A 25,054-nucleotide genomic window follows, 5' to 3' on the forward strand; every position below is an offset into this window, starting at 1 on the left:
CTAAGGCTATGTCTACATTACAAAGCCTATACAAGTATAGCCGTTTAAATTCCAATGAAAGTCGAAGTGGGTTAGGCTCTCAAGTACCTAAATCACTTCTTGAAAATTTTACTCAAGGCCTAACAGTGATATAATTATTTTTTTTTCCGACACCTGATTATTAATAGATATTTCTAAGTATTGCCTATAGCTAGTTATGAATACCAAGTTAGCAATGTTCTCTCACTTTGTTAACTCCACAGTCATATTGCAAAAATGCCATAATACTAGCTGCAGCTGAGATTAGTAGAGTTATATGAACATATGCAAAGCAAAGCAACAAATCAGTTTTGAGTACAGCATGTTTTGAATCTACAGCACTGTGCTCTTATAACAGTTCTAGCAAGCCTATCACAATCTGGTTAGCCTCAGAAATACTAACAAAATAAAATTGACAGACAGTTGAGAGAATTAAGTCCTTTAAAATAGATATTCTTTCATACAGGAAAAAATATCAGGAATATTGATTCTCATGAGTAAACTGTGGGAGCTAAATGTCACATAATAAATTAGGAGTTAATTTTGTCACTGACTTTATAACAAAGAGCACTGACAAAAAATATTATGTAACCAAATTCTAAAACCAAGATGTTTTTTAAAAATAGGCTATTGAATCAATACTGGGACAACTAGCTAAATGATTTACTGTTCAAAAGATTTTAATCTCATTCATTGGGAGCTGCTGTATGCTTTGAAAATCAGGTCATTTATTTAGGAATCGAAATAAGGATTTAGAAGCCTGATGTGAGGTGCTCATTTTTGATAGTCTAGGTTTAAAGTTCTTTGGCAATCAATCTTGTGTAATGTATATTTTGATACCTGCTAAACCAGCATTCACAGTCTAGATTCTAGAGCGATTTATCAAGGCTTCTGACTAAAAATGCTACTATAGAAAGACATTGCAACTTCAATGCCGGTCAGTTTACAGGTCCCTGAACTGCCATAAAAATTACTGAAGACACCTGTCCCCTTAAGGAAAGTGTGGATTTTCCTTAAATAAGAATGAGAATGAAATTTATTTTCTGACTTTCAGGAGATACATTTTTCAAGCTTTTGAAAAACAAGACTTCTGAAAACAAGGAAACAAAGTGTGTAAATGAAATATGAAGGGGAAGACCTCAAAAGCTCCTATAAAATGTCTTTAAAAAAATGGACCAAATCTTGCAGTGAAATATACTGGATTGACTGTGTTAATTCACAAAACAGGTACACCATACACAAGAGTGAAAGTTTATCTTTACTGATCCAGTGAGCATCCTCCTTATTCTAGACTTTTAGGGAGTTTGAAGATAGGTCAGTCTCTATGTCTGTTCAAACCTAAACCTCTGCTGAGCCTGCAAACGGTGCCATTTGGGTTGGATGATCAACTCATTTCACTCTGAAAAATGACCATTACTTTTGATTAATAATGACAAGTATTAATTTTGGACTAGCAAATGGAAATGGTTTATATCCAATACCCTACACTATTTAGGTGATTACATTGGAAAAATGTGTGTCTACCTCTGATTAAAAAAAATCAATCCACATGACTCCTATCAGTTTACTATGTGCTCAGAGATTTAGGTACCATCAATTGACTTGATCATACACATTTGTAGTGCCAAAAAAGTTGTGGTCTATTATTAGAAGCAAGTTTAGTGCCATATTAACTGGAACCATCAACATGTTATTTCCAATGTATTTAAAATTCAGGGAAGGTTACTACACATTCATAACGGCTCATTTTCAAATGGTCAGCACTGTACACAGTATTTTAGATTTTAAAATATTTCAAGAGCAATTTAGGATTAGCCACCCATAAAGAAGGCTTATAAAATTTCACTTTAGAAAAAGCAGTTTGTTAAAAATGGGGAAACACATTTGAAACTAACATATTGTGATGTTCATTTATTAAGTTTCCCCTTTTAGAGCATAAGTGCTCTGGGATTTAATTTGAATCTGAGATTCTCAATTTGCATTGAGTAGCCTGTCTGAAATCACTCTGAGTCAGGAGATTTCAAAAAAAAAATGTAGATATATCTTTTCATTAACACAAATTATTGAATTAAAGCATTTTCCCACTTAAAGGGTTTATCAAAAAAGCTACTAATGATACAAGCACAGAACTGTAGGAAAATCACTTACAGTATATTTAGATCATCATCTTAGCATACCTTTTAATTGTGAGGGTGTCCTATGAAGGAGAGGTGCTACTTATTAATTAATTTTTCAATGGAACTTTCTTCTGCTTGACTTTGGCCAGAAAGTAGTGACCCTTAAAAGAAACGTGTCTCACTCATGACTGTGATTACATCTGGAATCTATCCGCATAAAAGACAATGGAAGAATTTACTCATAAGTGAACCAAATTAATACTGCTTCATTGCTTGCTCTTATTTTATTTTGTATGTACACACACACACACACACCCACACACACACACACACACACACCATAAACCCTGTCCCCATCCAAAGGGAGAATGCACAAAAAACTACACCTCTACCCCGATATAACGCGGTCCTCAGGAGCCAAAAAATCTCACCACCTTATAGGTGAGACCGTGTTATATCGGGTTCAGGCCGGTACGGTATACTGGCCGTGCCAGACTGGACCGGCTTCCCTGGCAGTGATTTAAAGTGCCCGGTGCTCCAGCTGCTGCGGGAATCCCCGGGCCCTTTAAATCACCACCGGAGCTCTGGCAGTGGGGCTCGGGCAGGGATTTAAAGGGCCCGGGGCTCCCCGCTGCTTTACCGCATTATATCCGAATTCGTGTTATATCGGGTCGCATTCTATCGGGGTAGAGGTGTACACGAGAGCTAATTTCTTGTCACCACCTGTGGCTGTTCCAGGGGAAAGCTGCAATCTGGCCCTCATTTACTAACCATTATTGAGTATACAAAATAAAATAAGATCATTAAGAGTATTAATTTGGTTCACTTATGAGTAAATTCTTCCATTATCTCTTATGAGGATAGATTCCAAATGAAATCAGTGTCATAAGACACACACACACACACACACACACACACACACACACACACACACACAGCAGAGGAATACAAGGGTCTGACTCTAAAACCCTGCCAATACTCCATTACGTGCAGAGATCTCGAATTCCTCCTTCATTTACACTTTTCCTCCACACTCTCCATTCTAATACCACGTATCTAGCAGCTGCAAAGGATCTTCAGAGCCTCCACCCTCACCTTACACAGGTGCTCATGAGACAGGCTTCCTACAAAGAGGTGGGAACTCCAGGCTCAGAGAGTGTTTTTGCTCCAGCCCTATGCCCCCAGGCATGGGTTCCAGTGGCTATGGAATTTTCAGCACATCTTAAGAATAAGGCTCCACCCCAAAGGAGTCCCTGGGGACGAGGTTGGGCCCTGGCAAGTAAGAGCCCTCTCCCTTTCCCTGCATTTGAATTTTGCAATTTGGCATGAAGGGCTCTGAGGCACATCAGACTGATCATATCAGATCATTTGGGGAGGAGGGGTAGAAGGAAAGGTGCAGAAGGAGAAAAGGCAGGGCTCCCTGTGTTCCTCTTGTTAAAATCCCAGCAGAATATGGCACATAAGGCAGAGGAAGTAGCAGTACAAGGTAGCGGATTCTAGTGCATCCTGTAGAGAAGTGCCCTACACAGATGTCTATGTCTAAATCTGCCTCTTTTCCTTCTCCATTAAATATCTGTCGCCCGACCATTTGGGTGCATTTTGTCCATGTTCTCCCACCAAGACCCTTGCCAACATTCAAAGAGAATGCAGCAAGTTTCTGTTCTCCATTGATCTCTGAGATAATCTTGGAAGGAGATCCAAAAGCCTAATACATTTATAGGTGTGGAATTCCTCTGTTGGCAGGGGGGAAAAGGTGGTGGAAAAAGCAGGTTCATATTTATTATCTTGATGCTGATGCCAATCTGCATATAACACTTTGAAATTATTCAACAAGAATTCATTCTTGTGAAAAAGAGTCTACGATGAGTGAAAGCTTGGAGGTCACTCATATATTAAAAGGAGATGGCCAGATCACAATTTAGTGTTGTTTCTGGATAACATTCCACTCCCTTTAGCTTAGTGCAATGACTTGACCTTGTCACTCATACTTACCTAAAGGGGAGAAACCCCTGTTTGTTAGTGCACAGGGACACCAGCCTGAGCACCTGGCTTTTCAGAAGATTCTCTATTTCTTGGGCATGAACTGAAATAACTTGCTCTTGATGTGGTGGACACTATCCTTTTCCAGGCTTTTCTGATTTGCTTTGAACTCCAGCACCACTCAGAGCCCATCAAAAGTGTGTCCTGTTGAATTGCAAGTTATGCACATTGATAAATACTGGTGTTTTGCAAGTTACCCAAGAAAGCCATCTTGCTTGTACTCTACGCAACAAATGTACACGCAAAATTAGCTTTTTGTAGGGCTGAAGTCATTTAAGAATGTGACCATAAGAGAATAATGGATGAAAGATAATTGATGTAATGACCCAAAGAGGAAAGTAAACCCAAGAAATATAAAACCTCAAAGTATCAGCCTTGGTACACTTATAGTCTTATTCGGTCTGCAGAGTACACACAGAATTGATGGCTGAGCATAAACAGAAGTTACTAACACCATCCTCAATCAAACCCTCAACAATTGTCAGACATTTTAATTAAGCAAAGAGTATGACAATCTCAATACAACGTGCCGAGAACATGAACATAGTGAGATCACTGCCTAATGCTTAGCAAGACTGCTCTCAGAATGACTGAGCATCAATAACTTTCAGTAGCACGAGCCAAAAAATATGTACTGAATGGAAGCTGAGTTCTGTGGTTTCATTTTAATAGCTAACGCAAGCCCTGCAAACGGTCATTGTCACCATGGGGCTGTTACAAGGGTATCTGGGACCATCTGACTCTGAAGTCCTATTCTGGCTCAGCAATCCCCCTGCTCCCTACTGCTGCCCCCTGCTGGCAGCTAATGCCTAGCCTCTTTCTGGAGAATGATGATGCCCTCTTAAAGGACCAGTCTTCATTATCTGTATTATGGCAAGAAAATCATATCTGGAGTTCTGTAGAGCTATTGTCTGTATACACACACACACACACACACACACACACACACACACACACACACACACTAAGACCGTCCATACCGCAAAGAACCAACAATCTAAATAATCAAGAAGTGACGTGAGTTTCCTGAAATCACATACTAGGTCAGGGACTGAGGCAAGAAATAAAACTATTTGGACTCCTGGTCAAGTCTTCTCTCCTTGAGACCTCTCTGAGCCCCCATGGAAAATTCGTCAAAGGTTCATATTTTCAAAACTATTTCATATTTCAACAATCGTTCTTAAAATCACTTTCTGGCAGCACTAGAAACCTGGCATTGTGCTAAGCCATGAGAACTAGAATGCTTAACTCACTAAACAGAGTAAGCAGCAGAAGAGAAATTTCCAAGATGGTTTCATTGCAGCTAACCCAGCTGTTCCTTGGGAACTTTAATAACCACAAATCGTCAGGACCTTGATTTTAGGTCTCATCTGAAGTTTAAAAGACTTTTTTTTTTTTTTAAGGGTCAGATGATAGACTATCAAAATGTAGTGTCTTAGTTTTTGCTTCTAGTAATGTGCAACATATATATTAATGGTAATTAACAGCAGTATATTTATGTTTATAATACATTTACTAACATCTCAGTACTTTCCACGTTTTTGTCTTCTTTGATTATGTATGTAACAGAGTGTACGGTCAACCAGTCAAAAGACAAAGCGGCTGCCCATTTACTTCTGGTGTAGTGAATAGAAGTATGACAGGTACTGTGATGTTATCAGTACTAAGTGCTGCTAAAACACTTTCCTCAAATTAAAACATAGCAATTATAAATTAATCTATTAGATTTATCTAAATTCATTTTTAAGAGTGAATTTCACAACTGAATTACATGCATGCTGGTGAGAAATAAAAGGTGAAGACACGCCAATTACTCTTCCCCATATTAGACTCATAGTTGTGAAGTGGTTAAAAAAGCCTAGTTTGGGTCTTTCATTTGATCCTGGCACCTAGTGCACTTAAAGCAGATTAAAGGTCACACGTACAGAATTTTTCTAAAATAGCTTTAGTCCACAGGCAAGACAATAGGTGGACAATGCACATCGGTGACTGGATCCCCAGACACCACAAGCGACCGCTGGGCAGACCCAAAACGTGCTGGGCTGATCCCATGACAAAACTCTTTGGCCAGAAATTGAAAAAACTCACAACAAAACGGAATGGTGTGGCGTCGACTTGCGTTCGTGGAGGGACAGACGAGGACAAGCTGGACAAAGGTGCTTTAAGAAATGAGGAATCTTCCTGATTAACTAGTTTCTTGTGTGCATTTCTGCATTCATTGTAGGTGGAGCTGGTAGCACTGCCTATGGTAAGGTTGCTCAACAAACTGCAGCCAGTGGGTTGCCTTAGTAAAAAGTTTGGGAATCACTGGTCCACAAGACATATTGTAAAATGTAGTGTCCGTAGTATGTAAGCGCGAGAACTTCTGATCTAAGCAGCACATATGTTTTTAAACTGCAGTTCCTTTTTCAACAGTGTAAGTCTGTTTTTTTCCTAGTATTTTAAATCTGAGAATCCACACGGGGCTGCTTGAGCCTGACCTCATGTGAACTGTGAAAAGCTTCAGATGCTGTTGCTTCATCTGTGAAATTTTCTGGACTAGGGGACATTCTAAATTAATTCCTCAGGGTCCAGACAGCCTGGACTTGCCATCTTTATACATTATCTGCTACTTCCTTTCACTTTCCAGACTGAGAGTACAGGCTCCAAGTTGTCAGCCTATCCCACTGGAAGCATTTTCTCTTCAAAAGGTCAATGCCAAGATATTCAGTGAGAGCCACTGCAAGCGACATGACTCCACTGCCCAGAGCACTAACAAAAAACATCCTTTGTGTATGTAAAACCAAAACTTTTGCTTATGCAACAGAGCTATGTCAGCTTTAGAAGCTACTGCACAGATGGTGGTTGCAACAGACTTATGAAGAAGAAACATTGTTGACAGAAAAGAAAAAAATAGCAGCTCACTCAAACAGTCACACCTCAGAAGCAGCAGTGGGGTGGGAGGGGTGGGGAGGGGGGAGAAGAGATTCAGGCTGAGAGTAGTTTCAACAGAGGCTTCCCTCTACCTAAAACCTCCTACAAGTACAGGCAGCACTAGAATCTTTCACAGCTAACACAGGTTTCCAATTCAAATACAAACTGCAGCTAATGGGTTGCCTTAGTACAAAGTTTGGGAATCACTGGTCCACAAGACACATTGTAAAAGGTGGTGTCCATTGTACGTAAGTGCAAGAACACCTATAAAAGTTCTGGGTATTCAAATTTACTACATTCACTAAAATGGAGAAATCCAGGATCAGAACAACTTGCAATGTTTAAAACTTAGGAATGGATTTTAAGACTCCCTATGCATCCACTCAGAGCAAAGGACATGAGAAACAGGACTGGTGAAAATGCTGCATAGCACTGAAGATACAAACACAATACAGATCTGAGAGAAGAATGATATCACCTTACACTTTTATACTGTAAGGTCTTCAGAGCAGGGACATCATGATATTTAATCGATACTGTACAGTGCCATAATTATCTATAGCACTACATAAATAACTCAAAGTGGGTGTCAAGTATCAGGGGGGTCGCCGTGTTAGACCTAATCTGTAAAAAGCAACAGAGGGTCCTGTGGCACCTTTGAGACTAACAGAAGTATTGGGAGCAAAAGCTTTCGTGGGTAAGAACCTCACTTCTTGCATCTGAAGAAGTGAGGTTCTTACCCACGAAAGCTTTTGCTCCCAATACTTCTGTTAGTCTTAAAGATGCCACAGGACCCTCTGTTGCTTTTCAAAGTGGGTGGAAACTCTCTTTAACCAGATATCAGTTTTCACTTAATCGATTTTAATAAAATAAGGAGAGAACACTTTGAAGAACCAGGGAAAGGGAAATATCCACATAAATGGATCCCTTTGTATGTGTAGAGCCTACATTTTTCATTTTTTGAAATATCATGGATTTGCTTTTTATCCCTTAAGAAGGTGTAGAATTAAAAAAGCAATACAGTATTCATAAATGTTAAATACCTTGATTAGGATCAATACTTTATTCCTATATTTACATTTTGCTAATTGTTGATTCTGTAAAGTAATTTCCCTACCAGTCTTCCACACTTACACTTAAAAATATACATATTTATATTTTAAATTGTATGCAAAAAAAGTCTACTCTCTGATTTAGAAGTCCATGATGCCGAGAGCTCTCCTTTCAAGCTGTCTTTGAAGATGGAGCGATACTTAATACCCAGCATAACCAGGCTTTTCATATTATACTGTAGAGTAATTACTTCCCACTTCAGAACTACAACATAAGTTATCATCTCAGACTTGTACTCCAAGTGCCATAGCCAGCTTGGAAAAATCTGACAGAGAACATTATGGGTTTACTCAAGGGAGTCTGATCTGTGATAACTGCCAAGAACAAATCATGACTATTCAGGCATAGCATAATGAGATGCAGTATGAGAAATGACACACATTATTGGGCCTGTACAGTATTCTGGAAAATCACTGTAACTGAATTTCCTCAGGTCAGTACAGGTCGAACCATACACAACACTAAAATATGCCAATACAAAATTGTAACTGCACATATACTATATACTCATAACTACTTCAGAGGGTCTTCATGCAATAAACTTCCATTTAAACACAGAAAATTCTTCATGAATTTTGTAACATGAAGGCTAAATGAAACCTCACTGTAAATCTTACAGGTTGCCGTGCTGCATGCAGAGCCATAGGCATACACAAGCATACAGTAATCAGATGAGATCACATTACATCTTAAAAACTGCAACTGGCTGGATACACAGAATAAAGTGAATGCCTCTCTCAAAGAATGCTCTGGGCATAGAATAAAACTGCTGAGAGAGAAAACCAAAAAACAAGAAAATAAAAACAAGTAACTTTGCATCATCAATGGGCAACAAATACATTTGCTTCCTCCACTTAGTACTGTACCACCACTAGCTGTCACACCAAAACAAAGCAAGAGTATGGGGATGAAAATGACAAGCAAACAGAAAAAAAAAAATCTTTGAAATGCTACTGTATTAGGGAAATCCTGTAAAAAATAGTCAAGTAAAACAACTGTTTCATGAGAGAAAGAAAAGCAGTCTTTAAATTCCAGTTCCAGAACTATAATCATTGGTCTATCAAAACAATAAAAAGCCTTACCTTCTCGCTTTTCCTCCTGGCTTCTCTTCTTGCTTCCTTTTCTCGCAGCCTTTTCTCCTATGAGAAATAACAAGATCCATCATAATTTTGAAGTCATACTTCCATTTTATCTTCAAAGAGTAAAATAATTTTTAAAGTTGAACTACCCTGTTTAACCCATTCCTATTGTGTGTGGCAGTAAAATAAAAACAACGAATACATATCTGACTGAGGCACTATTCATTCATCTTTGTCCTACCAGGGAAGATTAAACATAGTGCAGATTAAAACCACAATCATCTTTACAAGACAACATGAATCTTTTAAGGCAGTTGTTCACAGAGGTCTTCCAGGGGGTACATCAACTCCTCTAGATATTTGCCTAGTTTTACAACAAGTTACATAAAAAGCACTAGCCAAATCAGTACAAACTAAAATTTCATATGACTTGTTTATACTGTTCTATATACAGTACACTGAAATGTAAGTACAATATTTACATTCCATGATAAAAATGAGAAAGTAAGCAATTGTTCAGTAATAGTGTGCTGTGACACGTTTGGTTTTTTTTGTCTGATTTTGTAAGCAAGTACTTTTCAAGTGAGTTGAAACTTGGGGGTACACAACACAAATCAGACTCCTGAAAGGGGTACAGTAGTCTGGAAAAGTTGAGAACCACTGTTTTAAGGAATGATGCAATTAAGCTTTCTGATAGTATTTTTAACAGGTTATTACATTTAAAACGCTAACATGGCATTGTCAAGTTCCATGTTTATGGTTTCTCATTGATCTCACATGAAATCTCAGTTGACAAGAAAAATGACAGTTTTCGCAACAGTGAGCACTGCTAAAGACACTTGAGTCCTCAATCAAGCTGTGTTCTTCCTGGCTTCCACATAACCACCATTAACAGACTCTGCAGTGGAATAGACTCATAGACTTTAAGGCCAGAAGGGACCATCATGATCATCTAGTCTGACCTCCTGCACATTGCAGGCTATGGAACCTCACCCATCCACTCCAGTAATAGACCCCTAACCTCTGGCAGAACTACTGAAGTCCTCAAATCATGATTTAAAGATTTCAAGTTACAGAGAATCCACCATTTACTCTTGTTTAAACCTTCAAGTGACCCATGCCCAATGCTGCAGAGGAAGGCAAAACCCTCCCAGGGTTTCTGCCAATCTGACCCTGGGAAAAATTTCTTACTGACCCTAAATATGGCAAGACCCACCAACCCGGACACCTGGGAAAGAATTCTCTATAGTAACTCAGAGACCTCTCCATCTAGTGTCCCATCACAGATCGGCTACATGCCATTGTAGGCAGTTTCATCATACCATCCCCTCCATAAACTTATCAAGCTCAGTCTTGAAGCCAGTTAGGTTTTTCACCTCTACTGCTTCCATCACTTGGAAATTCTTTACAGTTACCTCATCATTAATATACAATGCTACTTCATCCCTTTACCTTTATTTCTGTATTTCCTGAACAGCACATACCCATCAATACCTGTACTCGAGTCATGACTATTATTCCACCACGTGTCTGTTACCCTGGTTTCACTTCCTGCATCAGGCAAGTAGGCCCTGTATCAGTTTAAATTCAGCCTTTTTATATCCGGAAAAACCCAGTCTGGACCAGTAGATGAAAACCTCCCCAGGGAGGTACCTCTCTGGAGGTATTTACAGCCTGACTGATTCATCTTAATCACTCTCCCCCCACATTGTTTTTTGTCCTGAGGGAGTTGCGGTAACCCTCCCCTCTGGAGTGAAATACAATTCCTGGCTGATTTGATACATAAACTATTCATAAACTTAATAAAATATTGTCCTCAAAGATACTGCATGTGGTTGTAATATCTGTCACTCCACTGACTTGCTATACTCTGAGGCACACACCGATGCTTTAGACTTAAGCAATAGCGTAGGTGACACCTAGACCATGTGACCTGCCATGGGCGCTGGAATTGCCATGGGAAGTTTCCTCCAAGTAAGGAGAAGCCAAAAGCAAGTTCCACAGAATGAATTTGGAGACGGAGAAAGGAGTCCACATATTGACATGTTAAGTGCGTACAGCCACCAAGAAAAGGTAGTGATGGTCAGAAGGGTGTGACATGAATTAAGATGGACGTTTTGCATGGGTGGCAAAGGGCCCTGGATTGGAGCAGCATAGTTAGAAAAAACGTACTTTAAACTTGTTTTTGCAGACTCAGATGAATAATCAGAGTACCACAGAAATAATAGAAATGTAGGCCTGGGAGGGATCTTGAGAGGTCATCTAGTCCAGCCCCCTGAGCTGAGGCAGGACATCCCTGACAGGTGTTGTTCTAACCTGTTCTCAACAACCTCCAATGACAGAGATTCTACAATCTCCCTAGTGCTTAACTACCCTGACAGGACGTTTTTCATAATATCTAACCTAAACTTCTCTTGCTGCAGATTAAGCCCATTACTTCTTGTCCTATTTTAGTGGACATAGAGAACAATTGATCACCATCCTCTTTATAAGAATCCTTAACATACCTGAAGACTGTTATCAGGTTCCCTCTCAGTCTTCTTCTTGCAAGACTAAACATGCCCATTTTTTTTTTTTTAAATCTTTCCTCATAGGTCAGATTTTCTAAACCTTTTATCATTTTTGTTACTCTTCTCTGGACTCTTGAATTTGTCCACCTGTTTCCAAAAGCGTGGTGCCCAGAACTGGACACAATACTTCAGCCAAGGCCTCACCAGTGCTGAGTAGAGCACAATTCTCATAAGATTAGCTCCCCTTCCCCCCTCCCCCCACAACTGCAGCATGCGGTGACTCGTATTCAATTTGTGATCCATGATAAACCCCAGATAAACCACCGAGCCAGTTATTTCCCATTTTGTAGTGGTGCATTTGATTTTTCTTTCCTAAATGTAGCTGAAGCAATCTCAGAACCATTAGCAATTATCTTTGAGAATTAATGGAGGAGAGGTGCTGCTTCCCAGGATAAGAGTCCCCCATGATGTAAGTACGACCTACATTCTTTGTTCCCTGATGCACACCTTTACATTTAGCCACATTAAATCAAACATTGTTTTCTTGCAGATAGCTTACCAAGCCATCCACATAGCTCTGTATCAGTGACCTGTCCTCTTCATTATTTACCACTCCCTCAATTTTTGTATCATCTACAAACTTTCCGTGATTTTTTTTTCTTCCATGTGATTAATAAAAACATTAAACAGCATAGGACCAAGAACCAGTCCCTGCAGGACCCCACTGGAACACATCTATTTGATGGCGAGTCCCCATTAACAAGTACATTTTGAGACCTATTAGTTAGCCAACTTTTAATCCATTTGATGTGTGCCATGTTCATTTTATATCTTTCCAGTTTTGTACTCAAAATGTCATGTCGTACCAAGTCAAGCCCCTTACCAAAGTCTAAATTACATCAAGATTATTACCTTTATCAACAAAAACTTGTAATCTCATTTTAAAAAAAATCATGTTAGTTTGACAGGAAATATTTTCCATAAACCCATGCTGATTTGCATTAATTATATCACCCTCCTTTAATTCTTTATTAATTGAGTTGCGAATCAGCCGCTCTATTATCTTGCCCAGGATCCATGTCAGACTGACAGGCCTATAATTACTGGGGTCATCCTGTTTTACCTTTAATCACAGAAATTCATCATGTATTCTTTTTTGTGTCATGCATTTTACAGAAAGAAAATGAGAACTGTTTAAGAGTTTTAAGAAGTGGGACTATTTCTTGAAGTCTTAGAGGGATTTTAAATTTGTTAGTAATAATTTTCTTCTATGGAGACTGGGATAGTAGGATTCAGGGTAACTGGGGAACTCAGTTTTACCACTGGAGGGAAACAGAAGTAAAGGCAATTGTTGCAGAGGCTCACTCCATTCACAGATGAGCAAGAGAACCAGGAGAAGGAGCTTTATGCAAGGTGTGTGAGGGGTGTGGGTGGGGGACTGGGGCTTATGCAAATAGCTAATTCAGGGAGCAGTTTTCAAATGGGATACTGATGCCAGCACTGAGAATTATATCACCACAGTAGGGACCATGATTCAATACACCCTAATAATTGGTGTATACAGTGGTATTTATGATAATGTCTTGGCTTCTTTCAAATTTTTTGCAATATGAAATACAACAGAAAATGTTTCCTCCTTCAAATATAAGCTTTCTAAAATTTTAAATTTTGCAGTCATCTGAATAACTTATCCATTAAAAAAAAAATCAACCAACTTAATGTATTACATGCAGAAAGCCCAATTATAATATAGACTTGGGTAAAGAAAGGAAGAAACCACTGGACAAACCCGCATAAGTGAATTCTAAAACTAATTCAGAGGGAGCAGAGCAGATTTTCTACCTTTCACCCTTCCCCATCAGTTCTGCAGCAGTATATGCTATTTCTTGCTCTTCTAGCAACCCAACTCTGTGGCTCTTTTCGATATCAGTATTTTTCATACACAGAATACTAAGCATGTAATAAATTTTCAACCCTTTCCAGTCCAATTTCCAAACTATTTTGTTATGCATTCCTGGCTCTGGCATATCACCTGGATCAGTGTCACTTTCTCAGTTCTATGATAAAACTACCGGCTCCCTTTAAAATGTTACCTTGAAAAGAAGGTGGAAGAGACTAGAGTGATATTAACAGGGAGCTGGGAAAGTGAGATGGCTGATATTCCACACCAGGACAGAAGAGTTTTGAAAATGAGCAGCATAGACTTTTCAAGAGAGGAAAATTCTACTGTATATGGAAGAGACAGCAGCTCAACATTGGCCACAGAATCAGGTTGAGATGAAAGCAAAAGCTCATTCAAGGGAGCTACAGCGGTATAATGCAAAGAAAGGGCTGAGAAGGCACAGGGTTGAGAAAATGCATGAGATGACAACATAATATATAGGATAGTTTATAAAAACACTGGAGAGAAAAAAGGATAGTAATAATAGGAAGAGTGGAATTAGAACTCAGAGGGAGCAGAAGATAAAAGCAATAGCATGCAAAACTAGAGGGGAAGCTTTGTATGAAGAGAATTGCTGCCATCAGCACCTTAAGTATTGGAAATCATAGAATTTTAGAATATCAGGGTTTGGAAGGGACTTCAAGAGGTCATCTAGTCCAAACCCCTGCTCAAAGCAGGACCAATCCCCAGACAGATTTTTACCCCAGTTCCTTAAATGGCCCCCTCGAGGATTGAACTCACAACCCTGGGTTTAGCAGGCCAATGCTCAACCCACTGAGCTATCCCTGCCCCCAAGTAATTATGAGAATTTTTGTGAGAAAAAGTAAGAAATCAGTTCCTTTTTGACAGATGAAGAAAACAGGTGGACAAAATTATTAATTTAGGCCTCGGTTCAGGAAAGCATCCTTATTCAGGACAGTGCTTAAGCACACACTTAACTTTAAGCATCTGCATAAATTCCATGGAAGTCAACTATGCTGTCCTGAGTAGCAATGTAATGTTTTTCTGAATCAGGGGCATATCTGAGATTGAGGGCCCATTCTTCTCAGCACAGAGCAAGAAACAGTCCCTACTGTAAAGAGCCACTCTAAATGATAAGACAACGGGTGGGGGAAAGTAAACAATGCCTGTATTATACAGACAGAAATGAAATAACTTGTCTAAAATGACAAAGGAACTATGGCAGGAGCCAGAAAATGGAATCCAGATCTTCTAAATCCCAGTGTGGTGTTTTAACCCACAAGACCTCCCTTCCTTGCATTTAAATTACATTCTGCTAGAAAGGAAGAATGGAAGGACGGGAATAGACGTGGACAATATATTGTAAGATAGCTGGAAAAGGCAACCAAGCAAATGTAGATTTAGCCAATGATAATCAAATTTATTCCACGTCAGTTAATTCTCATTTTATAGAAAAGCATGTATCTGTAGAGATTCATGAATCACCAAAATCTCTGACACTTTAATTTTTACAATTTTCTACAAGCAGCAGCAGAGTCTGGATTTTCTTGGAGTTTGCATTTTCATAATACATAATAAGAATGCAAGGTTCTATCATGCTATAAATCATTACTTGGAAGAATAGCATATAATTCAGCAATGAAAATAAAATTTATTAGTAGCGGGAAAACAGAGGATTATGTTTCAAGGTACAAATACTTCATTACATATGCCCCTGGCCTTCTAGCGGACTTCTTATCTGATACAGCTCTACAGTTCCCTAATATTGCAAATTTCCAACTGAAAAGACATAAATAAAGGCAGATCCTGTTATTGAGTATGGCATTCATTTTTTATTGCCAATATCTGTATATCATAACTTCATAACACAGCAGCATGAGATTATCAGTTAAAGCTGCAGAGCTCACAATTTGATTCAAAAACTTTCTCCCCAACAGTGGTTGTAGAAATCATGTCTCTTTGGCATCTCCATTTGTATCCAACTGCTTGCCCCTTATAGGGTAAAAAGCAACAGAGTCCTGTGGCACCTTTAAGACTAACAGATGTATTGGAGCATAAGCTTTCGTGGGTGAATATCCACTTTGTCAGACGCATGGGTAAACTTCTCTTCCAGATGAAGGGCTTATACAAACACTAAGGGCATGTCTACACTTGCCATTTAAAGCGCAAGAAGTCCCTTTTTTGTGCAAAAACCGTGGGAGCTTCTACACTTGCCAATGACTTTTTGCGGTGAAACTCAGAAGTTTCATCGCAAACAGAAAACCGCCTCCCTGAGAGGCGTACAGTTCTTACCAGTGATACTTTTGCAGTGATGTGCAAGTGAAAACAGGTTCTTCCAGTTTACGCAGCTTTTAGCCTCTGGAAGATATCCCACAGCGCCTAGGTGACCACTCTGGCCAGCAGCTCTGCTGCTCTGACGCCAGGTAAACAGATCTAGCCCCTCCCCCTGTAACGCCCCGCGGGGGAACTTTGAAACTTCCCTTCATGTTTTCTTGGCAAGTGCTCACTTATCAGGTGACAATGGCTGCCCCACAGAGCAAATGATCCCCTGCTTGGAGCAATGCTGAACTACTGGACCTGATCAGTATTTAGGGAGAGGAGGCTGTGCAGGGAGGCAGGATGCCCTACGATCACCCCTCTCCCCTTCCCTCAAGGCCTATCCTCAAAATGAAGAGAGCTGCACTGTGGGATAGCTGCCTTCAGTGCGCTGCTCTCATCGGTGATGGAAGTGCTGCAAATGTGAACATGATATGACGCCTGTGGAAGTAAGTGAGAACACAAAGCAGCACTTTTCTTTTACTGGTTATCACCAGTGAAACTGACAGCACAAAAACTCTGCAAGTGTAGAGACAGCCTAAGTTTCCAGCAAGCAGGGGTGCAAATCGCCCCTAAACTAGCTTGCCTCACATTAAGCGTCTGTGTCCTGCTGATGAATACTAAAAGTTCCCTAGTGCACTTCAATATACTCCTGTTTCAAAGTGGGGTAGATCAAGAGCACTGTCGAACTTTTAGCACGTGGCAGCAGGGTCCACACGGCAGCCTAGCGCAGGGAGAGTCGCGCCCCAGCAGGCCGTGAGCCGCCTTTGTTTAGAAAAGTCTGAGGCATGTTGGTTTCCTTTTCAGACTGTCAGCCCAGAATGAATCATAGGCTTAACTGGAAACCAAAGCAAGACCCTGCTCTTTTCTTCTCAGCCAGCGCTTCCAGTCCCTGCATTCCTGGAGTAAGAAATTCAGCCCTAAACCAAGAGTGGCCAACATGTGGCCTATGTACTGGAGCAGCCTGCATGGAACTTGGTGGAAGGAGCATAGGTTGCAGAAGAGAAGAATTTGGAGAAGGCAAGAAGAAGTCAGTGTGACAATCAGGGTCCAGACATCCACAAGAGAGAACAGGGGGGCCCGAACTACAAAGAGCAGCAGTTGAATCAACTGGTTGCATACAATGTTATTGTGTATAAATATATATCAAGTAAGGCCTTTTATGAAGGCCTGTAATGTTCTGAACTTGATGGTCATTAGGATATACATATATAGGTTATAACTATGAATATATGCATATATACAGACATTTTAATATGTGTATATATATATATATATACACACACAGTAATAGTAATTAGGACTACGTCTGCACTTAAAATGCACTTCAATGTAGACACTACTTATGATGAGGGGTAGGGTTCTCCTATTGGTATAGGTAATCTACCTCCCAAAGAGGTAGTAGCTAGGTTGACGGAAGAATTCTTCTGTTGACCTAGTGCTGGTCTACACCAGTGGTTAGGTTGCTACAGATACGTCTCTCAGGGTGTAGATTTTCCACACCCCTAAGAGACATAGCTATATCAAAATAAATCCCCCCCTGCAGAGAATGGAAGGGTTCTCCTGTCACTAGGTAATCCACCTCCCCGAGAGCAGTAGCTGGGCTGATGACCGAATTCTTCCATTGACCTAGCGCTGTCTACACTGGGGGTTATGTTGGCTTAATTATGTCTCTGAGGGATGTGGATTTTTCACACCCCTAAAAGACAACTATGCCGATGTAACTTTTCAGTGTACACCGGCCCTAAACTACAACTACAGCCATGTGGAGAAGCAATCAGACAGGGAGGGGCACTTCCTGGGTAGTTGTGTACACATAACTAACTCCAAGCGCCTAGCATTGTATAACCCAGAGAAAGACAGTGGTGGACTATTAACGCTAATGGAAAGACATTGAAAAGAAAACCCCAGTCTTGGAAAATTAAGCAAGGAGGGAGTTTCCCCTGCTCTGTGGTCTGGTCTACACAACAAAGTTAAGTCAATGTAAGCCACATTGTGACAACCTAGTTGTGCAAGAGTCTACACTTACATTAGTGGGAGACAACTTTAAGTGCGCTGTTACGCTGATATCGTAACATCAGCTCCCCTAGAGGCATTGAGCCACAGTTGATGTACGCAGTTTGATGCTGCTCATGCGTAGACAGCTTTGATCCCAACAAACAGTTCAGATGACACACAGTATATGGTGTGCCAGTATGAATGGGAAACAGCATATGAATTTTGCATTGGCTGTTTTTTAAAAAGGTTGAAATCCAAGCAATGCATTCTGAGGAGAGATCTGAGAGGGGTAATAAAAGTTGCTAGGTGCACAAAAAGAGGAAAACTGTGACAAGTGTCAGGGGCAGCATGGAAGAAGGCACACAAGGAAAAATGTGAGAAGGAAACACATGGAGCAAATGAAGCAAGAGGAAATAGGAGCCAAGATGTGGGCCAGGAAGTTCTGTGTAGCTCCATGAAAGCGATGAGGAGAAAGTTAAACTTGATGCAGATGGTGAGGGGGAAGGCGGTGAACAGATTTAAAGAGGAATATTTTAGCTACAGCATTTTGGATAAACTGAGTTGAAAGGCCAGAAAGGGAGAAGTGGTAATCAAGGCAGGAGGAGACCAAGGCATGGGGAAGGATTACAACGGTTAGGTCATCTTCTTATAAAGAGATGTCAAGAGGAAGAATTGATATGATTTAGTAACAGCCTGTATTGGGGGAGAGAAGTCAACACTAATGCTGGGTGACAGGGAAGAAAGTGGAATCATTAACATCAATGGAGAAGGCAGGGTTCACTCTGCTGGGTTGAGTTACAATTGGCCGTGGGTCACAGACAGGTGTCAGAGGTGCAATATTGTAAGGGAGAAGAAATTACAGAGTAATAAGTGATGGGTTTAAAAACCATGTGTAGGAGATATTGGAGTGGTAGAGAGCAACTAAATACTTGTGACAGACAGCCTCAATTTCCTCCTAGGGAAAAATACCTGGCAAGATCCTGAGTAGAGTGGGAAGAAGTGTGAGGGCCACATTGTCAAAGATAGAGAAAAGCCGCTGGGAATCAAAGATACAAAAGTCAGGAAAGGATGAGAAACCAAACTTCTTTAGCAAAGAAGATGGCTGAACTGAAGGAAAAGAAGAAAAATTTGTAGAGAAGGCTGTTTGAGTTTTCTACCAAGATGCTTAGCTACACAGGAGCAAATGAGACATCAGCCACAGTTGGAGACTGGCAGAAAAGACAAAATGGTGGGAGAGGAAGCAAAAATAATCATAAATAATAAATAATAATAATAATGAAAAGGCTGAAGGAGAGCAAAGGGACTCTGAAATCAACAGAAGGGAAGGATGTCAGTGAGGGAAGAAAAGTATTGAAAAGTGCAGAGATGTTGATGGATTTGTGGTAGTGAGAAAACTACATTTTAAAAAAGGACAAGAATATGGAATTTTGGCAAGCATTAAACTGCACATGCGAGCCAATGAATGCCTAGATTCAGTAGGACTGCAATTTCAAATAGAGTTTTATCTGATTAAAGATTGCACAACCAAGCCCTGAATCAGGGTACTCTCTTTGGACTCTGTCCTCTCTAATTTTATTATTTGTTATATACTTTAGTTCATGTTTTGTGAACAAAATTACAGTAATCACACTTGTTCAAAATAAAATTTAATCTCTCATCTGCTCTCTAAAACACAAACAGTATCTTAAATCTTTCTATCCTTTGTTGCATGTTCTGGATTCAATGCACGTCATTTGCAGAACTAAACTTGTCTTGTAGCTGACACCAAAGACATTTTGAAGTTTTTCGGTTTATTTGCATTTTTATATGGTCTTCACCTTGGGTCTAGCAGCCTTAAAAAGAGTAAATTCGTCCATACTTCCAAAATACCACTGTGTATTTTTTATTTAGGTGATTGCTATACAAGTAATTCTTCCAAAACGTTCCACACAATATTGGTCTCATTTTAATCATCCCATAGTTCTTTCATATTGTACCCAAGCTGGAGGCACAGCAACAAATTGCATCTTACTGCAAGTCTTAAAAAAAAAAAAAAAAAAAAAAAAAAACACCACACCAGCAGCATCCATTCTTCCACAGTTAACATTGGTACAGTACTTTAGGATGAATCATATGTTTTCCAAGAGAGTTATTACTAGCAACTCTGCTCTGTACTGTTATATAACATGCCTGGTTCTTTATTGGCTTGACCCCCCACTAAGAAGTCATCTAGTACAGGCTATCTTAGCCAATTTCAGTTACCATACACATATGGTAATTTTAACTAATATACAAAGGCAATGTTATTTTATCCTCTAAACCTTTTATTATCCTTTGAACCTCATCTTCATCCCACAATAGTTATTTTCCCCCCATGATTTATCTCATGCTTCTGCAATATCAGGAAAATGTTTCATTATTCAGTACAATTTTTGAAGAGCAGCTCTGAAATTGTAATACAGTACTCTCCTTAGTCAGTGTTATGTTTCCCTGGTGATCATGCTCTATATTTTCATTCTTAGACTTTATCTTCTACTGAGGTAATAAATACTTTAAATAAATCACAAATACAAATTAACACCAGCACCATTTCTTTAGATTTTGCCTTTTGTGTAAGTTTTCTGCTAAATATTGAACAGAGTAGAAAGACCAACCAAGTATATGTTTATCACACAAGATTACCAAGAGCAAAATATGGTCTTGGGCATAAGGATAAATCTATTCAGTTATGCCCTGAGAGTTATTAGTGGAAATGAACTTACCACCACTACCACTATAAGAAAACTGGCATAAAGTGGTTCACTATCCTCATCACTTCAGTGGTAATATGTATATGTGCTCAAACATGCATAAGTTCTCTATGTTTTGCAAATACTACCTAGAAAAATAAACTCATTTTTCAAACACAAAATTCCCATCCTTTTCTTTTTATTAGCTTTGAAATAGGAAGTAGGAGGAGGTGAGTGGGGACTTAAAACTGTCCTGATGAGACACTGGATTTATAGGATTTCAACATCAGTTGATATGGGACCTAAATGTGATACAAAAAGTGAGCTTCATGGTCAAAGATATTCTACAAAGATGACTTTTTTTAATACACATTTTATTTTTCACCTCCCTCCCAATAACTAAAGCTTTGCATTATATATGAGCTGCTAAATACATTTTTTATAAACCTTCAACTGAGTCATTTGTTTGATAAATTTCATTTAATTTTATTCACTGGCTTTTAATAGTCAACCCCTATGAATTACCCAGAGTTCCTAAATTATTAGTCTCTGCAGCACACACCTAAACCAACAGGAAGTCTGAAAACCCAATATATTTTAGAAGCATTGGAATACCTACAAATAGGCTTGTAGATTTTGTAGCCAGCTGGTTAATATCGATGGTTGGTTACGGCCTGATCCCACATGAGTGAAGTCAATAGGTGATTTTTTTTAATTGACTTCAATGCGCACAGGACTAAACTCTTAGTTATTAAGGCTCACATTCAGAAATGGACTTAAGCACCCGTCTAACTTTTAAGCAGATCAATAGTGACATAGAAGTCAATCCTTGAAGATTAGGCACATGGTTAAGTACCTTCCAGAATTGTGGACTACCTGATTTAAAATCTGGTTTCTCCCCACTCCAGTCAATGAAACAGTAAATACTTAGCACTTATAAAGCCCCTTTACATTTTCAAAGCTCCACAGAAACAACAAACAATTTGGATATCATCCCTGTTAATTATGCAAAGTATCATCACCCCAATTTTACAGATGTGGAAATTTGGGCACAGAATGTAAGTGACCTGCCTAGGAGCACACAGCACATCAGTGTCAGAGCCAGTATTAGTATTCAGAAATTCATGGCTTCCAGGATGGTGCTATAGCCACTAGACTATGCTGCCTCTAGTAATTAGGTCTATGCATGGTTCTCTGTTTATCTATCCTAGACAAATACAGGAACCATGCATAAACATGTAGATGTGGAGGGGTCATCATTTGGATTTCATATTTAATGTTCCTTATCGTTTTTTCAACAGCCCCTAAGGCAACTTAGTCCCCAAAAGACCAGCTTTGGACTTTAGGCAAAAACAGGGCAGAGTCAATTGATGTGGGAGAAGAGGAGTATTCCCTAGATTATAGTACATTTTTAAACACAAAAACTTCCCTCAGAGACAATTCAAGTTACATCAGGATACAGTCACCACTTCAGAACCTGAAAATCATGGAAATAAGTCATGGCAAAAGTCTCCTGTATTCCTGGCCACTTTCATATCACAACACTGTCAATAACATATTCCAACACTCCATAATGCTTTTACTTCCCAAAGCAGCTGATATCAAAAAACAATACATATCCCAACTTCATCAAACTTGCACTCTTTTGCAAAACCTTAATAGCGACCTCAGACAATTTGCATTAACAGATCAGCGTATCTGACTGACTGCAGTTATTCTGCTTTAACTTTGCTGAGGTTATCATTGAGGTTTTCCGCCAGAGTTTGATGAAGTTGGGGTACATACTGCTTTTCAGCAGGGAAGTGAAAGCTCTATGTAGGTGCTGGAGTGTGTGTTGAACAGTGCTGAAGGCAATGTTACATCCATGCTTTTCAGGTTTGGAGTTGGGGGGGAGGGGGTCCTGAGGCAAACTAATCTGCCACCCAACAAATTTTCCATGCTTATTTCCCATTTCTTACACAGGGTTGAAGTACCTTGGTGTAGGACCCCAGGATTGGAGAGAGAGAGAGAGAGAGAGGATAAATTATTAAGGCTAAGATTTTGTCATGGATTTTTTTTTTAGTAAAAGTCATGGATAGGTCACGGGCAATAAAGAAAAATTATTTTCATTTATTATTTCAATTATCACCTGTCGCTGACTTTTAGTAAAAATATCCATGATAAAATGGGAAGGGACTGGGCAGCTGCGGGACGGCTGGGAGCTCTGGGGCCCCCCAGGGGGACTCAGAGCTCCAGGGTCCCCCTGGCCCAGCAGCAGAGGGGAGCTGTAGGGTCCCCCTGCCCCCTCCCCAGCAGCCAGGAGCTGCGGGAATCCCCCTACCGCTGGCGCAGTGTGGAGCTGCAGGGGTCCCCCTGACCTGCCATGGCCGGGAAGCTGCCGGGGTCCCCCCACTACCCACGGTGGTGGCCGGGGAGCTGCCGGGGTCTTCCCGCTGCCCATGGCAGCTGGGGTACCTCACAGCTCCCTGCCCCTGCGGGAGGTGGCAGGGGGACCCTGCAGCTCCCAGCTGCTGGGGCTGAAGTCATAGAGGTCTTTGGAAGTCACGGATTCCATGTCTTCCGTGACCGCCATGACAAAACCCTAGCCTTATAAATGACTAAAGTGTGAAACTTCTGTTTTTCAGTGTACACTTCTACAGTTTATAGATAGCTTAAATTACAAATGTGAGCTACAGAATGTTTGCCCAAAGTGTGAATCAAATAAATTAGTTGTTTTTAAAAACAAACTTTCAAAATAACATCTCATGAGAGTCACTAGAAGAGTTTGAACTCTGCATTTTCATATCAATGTCCCTTGAGATATAGGAATAATTGCTAGCCTCTACCTAGTTCAGTCACCAGAGAAGTAACTTACACCCTTTCCCAGTGGATGTGTTTGCTAAATAGCAGTAGCATACAGGTACGGTCAATCAGCGGTCCTGGTTCTACCCCTGGCTCTAGAAAAAGAATGTGTTTTAGTGGTTAGAGAAGACAACAAACATTAAATCTCAAAGAAAGTATAACTTTATGTAGCCTCTCTGCTAACATATGCATAAAATAAGTTGGCAGCTCATACTTGACTGCCTCCTAGAATTGGGGTTCATGGCCTTGTTCAATAATAAGAATGGTGAGGCTCCTGAGAATATAAACCACAGTCAGTAAAAGTGAGTCTTAAACTCAGGGCCTGCTTTACATTTTGCTGCGGTTTTCACTTAAATTTCAGTACTTTCCATTTGGCGGAGTGAAAAAATAAGGATACTAGAATAATTTACAAGAAATTGAATAGTTCCATAATATACAATAAATAAGTACTCAAATGAAATATTTTCACCTCAAATTTTAAACATCAATAAGTAAACATAACTCAAAAGCTGTTTCCAAAGAGGAAAGATGGTAAAAGAAACCTTTAACAAATTGTAAGAGATGTTATTGACTCTCAGTTGGCAGCTATTTAAATATTTCTTTTTTGTCAAAACTATTCAGTACTCATTCCAGTTATTCTCATTTTATAAAATAATTAGGTGTGCTGCACAAAACAAAAATCACCCAGCCTCCAATCATTTAGATTACAATAAACAATGTTTTTCCATAACAAAAAAAATAAATTTATGTTTTAGTGTGTTCTGTTCATTTCTTCGCTCTCATTGCTTATTTTAAAAATGGTTCTTCAAAATAACTCAACAGATGAAGTAATTTAAAAAATGCAAATACATGCCAGATTAATATCACTTGCTCTCCTGTGCATTATAGAAATGAAGGCATACTGATAAGCAAGTACAGGAGGAACCAACTAGGGGCCATGCTCCTCTTGACCTGCTGTTCACAAACAGGGATGAATTGGTAGGGGAGAAGTGGGCAGCAACCTGGGCAGCAATGACCATGAGATGGTCGAGTTCAGGATCCTGACAAAAGGAAGAAAGGAGAGCAGCAGAATATGGACCCTGGACTTCAGAAAAGCAGATTTTGACTTCCTCAGGGAACTGATGGGCAGGATCCCCTGGGGGGCTAATATGAGAGGGGAAAGGAGTCCAGGAGAGCTGGCTGTATTTTAAAGAATCCTTATTGAGGGTGCAGGAACAAACCATCCTGATATGCAGAAAAAACAACAAATATGGCAGGCGACCAGCTTGGCTTAACAGAGAAATCTTCGGTGAGCTTAAACACAAACAGGAAGCTTACAAGAAGTGGAAACTTGGACAGATGCTAGGGAGGAGTATAAAAATATCGCTCAAGCATGCAGGGGTGTAATCAGGAAGGCCAAAGCACAATTGGAGTGGCAGCTAGAATGGGGTGTGTAGGGTAACAAGAAGGGTTTCTACAGGTATATTAACAACAGGAAGATGTTCAGGGGAAGTGTGGA

General features: G+C 39.9%; 1 protein-coding gene across 1 annotated transcript in view; it reads right to left on the reverse strand.

The window, feature by feature from the left end:
* Positions 1 to 25,054, reverse strand: part of DDX10 (DEAD-box helicase 10) — a 324,167-nt gene that overhangs the window by 82,997 nt on the left and 216,116 nt on the right. Inside the window, exon 16 of the mRNA XM_054015515.1 lies at positions 9,284 to 9,340. Within this exon, the coding sequence (XP_053871490.1) occupies positions 9,284 to 9,340 (57 nt within the window). The remainder of the gene's footprint in view (positions 1 to 9,283; positions 9,341 to 25,054) is intronic.

Source organism: Malaclemys terrapin, chromosome 1 (assembly GCF_027887155.1).
Source record: "Malaclemys terrapin pileata isolate rMalTer1 chromosome 1, rMalTer1.hap1, whole genome shotgun sequence".
Lineage (NCBI taxonomy): Eukaryota > Metazoa > Chordata > Testudines > Emydidae > Malaclemys > Malaclemys terrapin.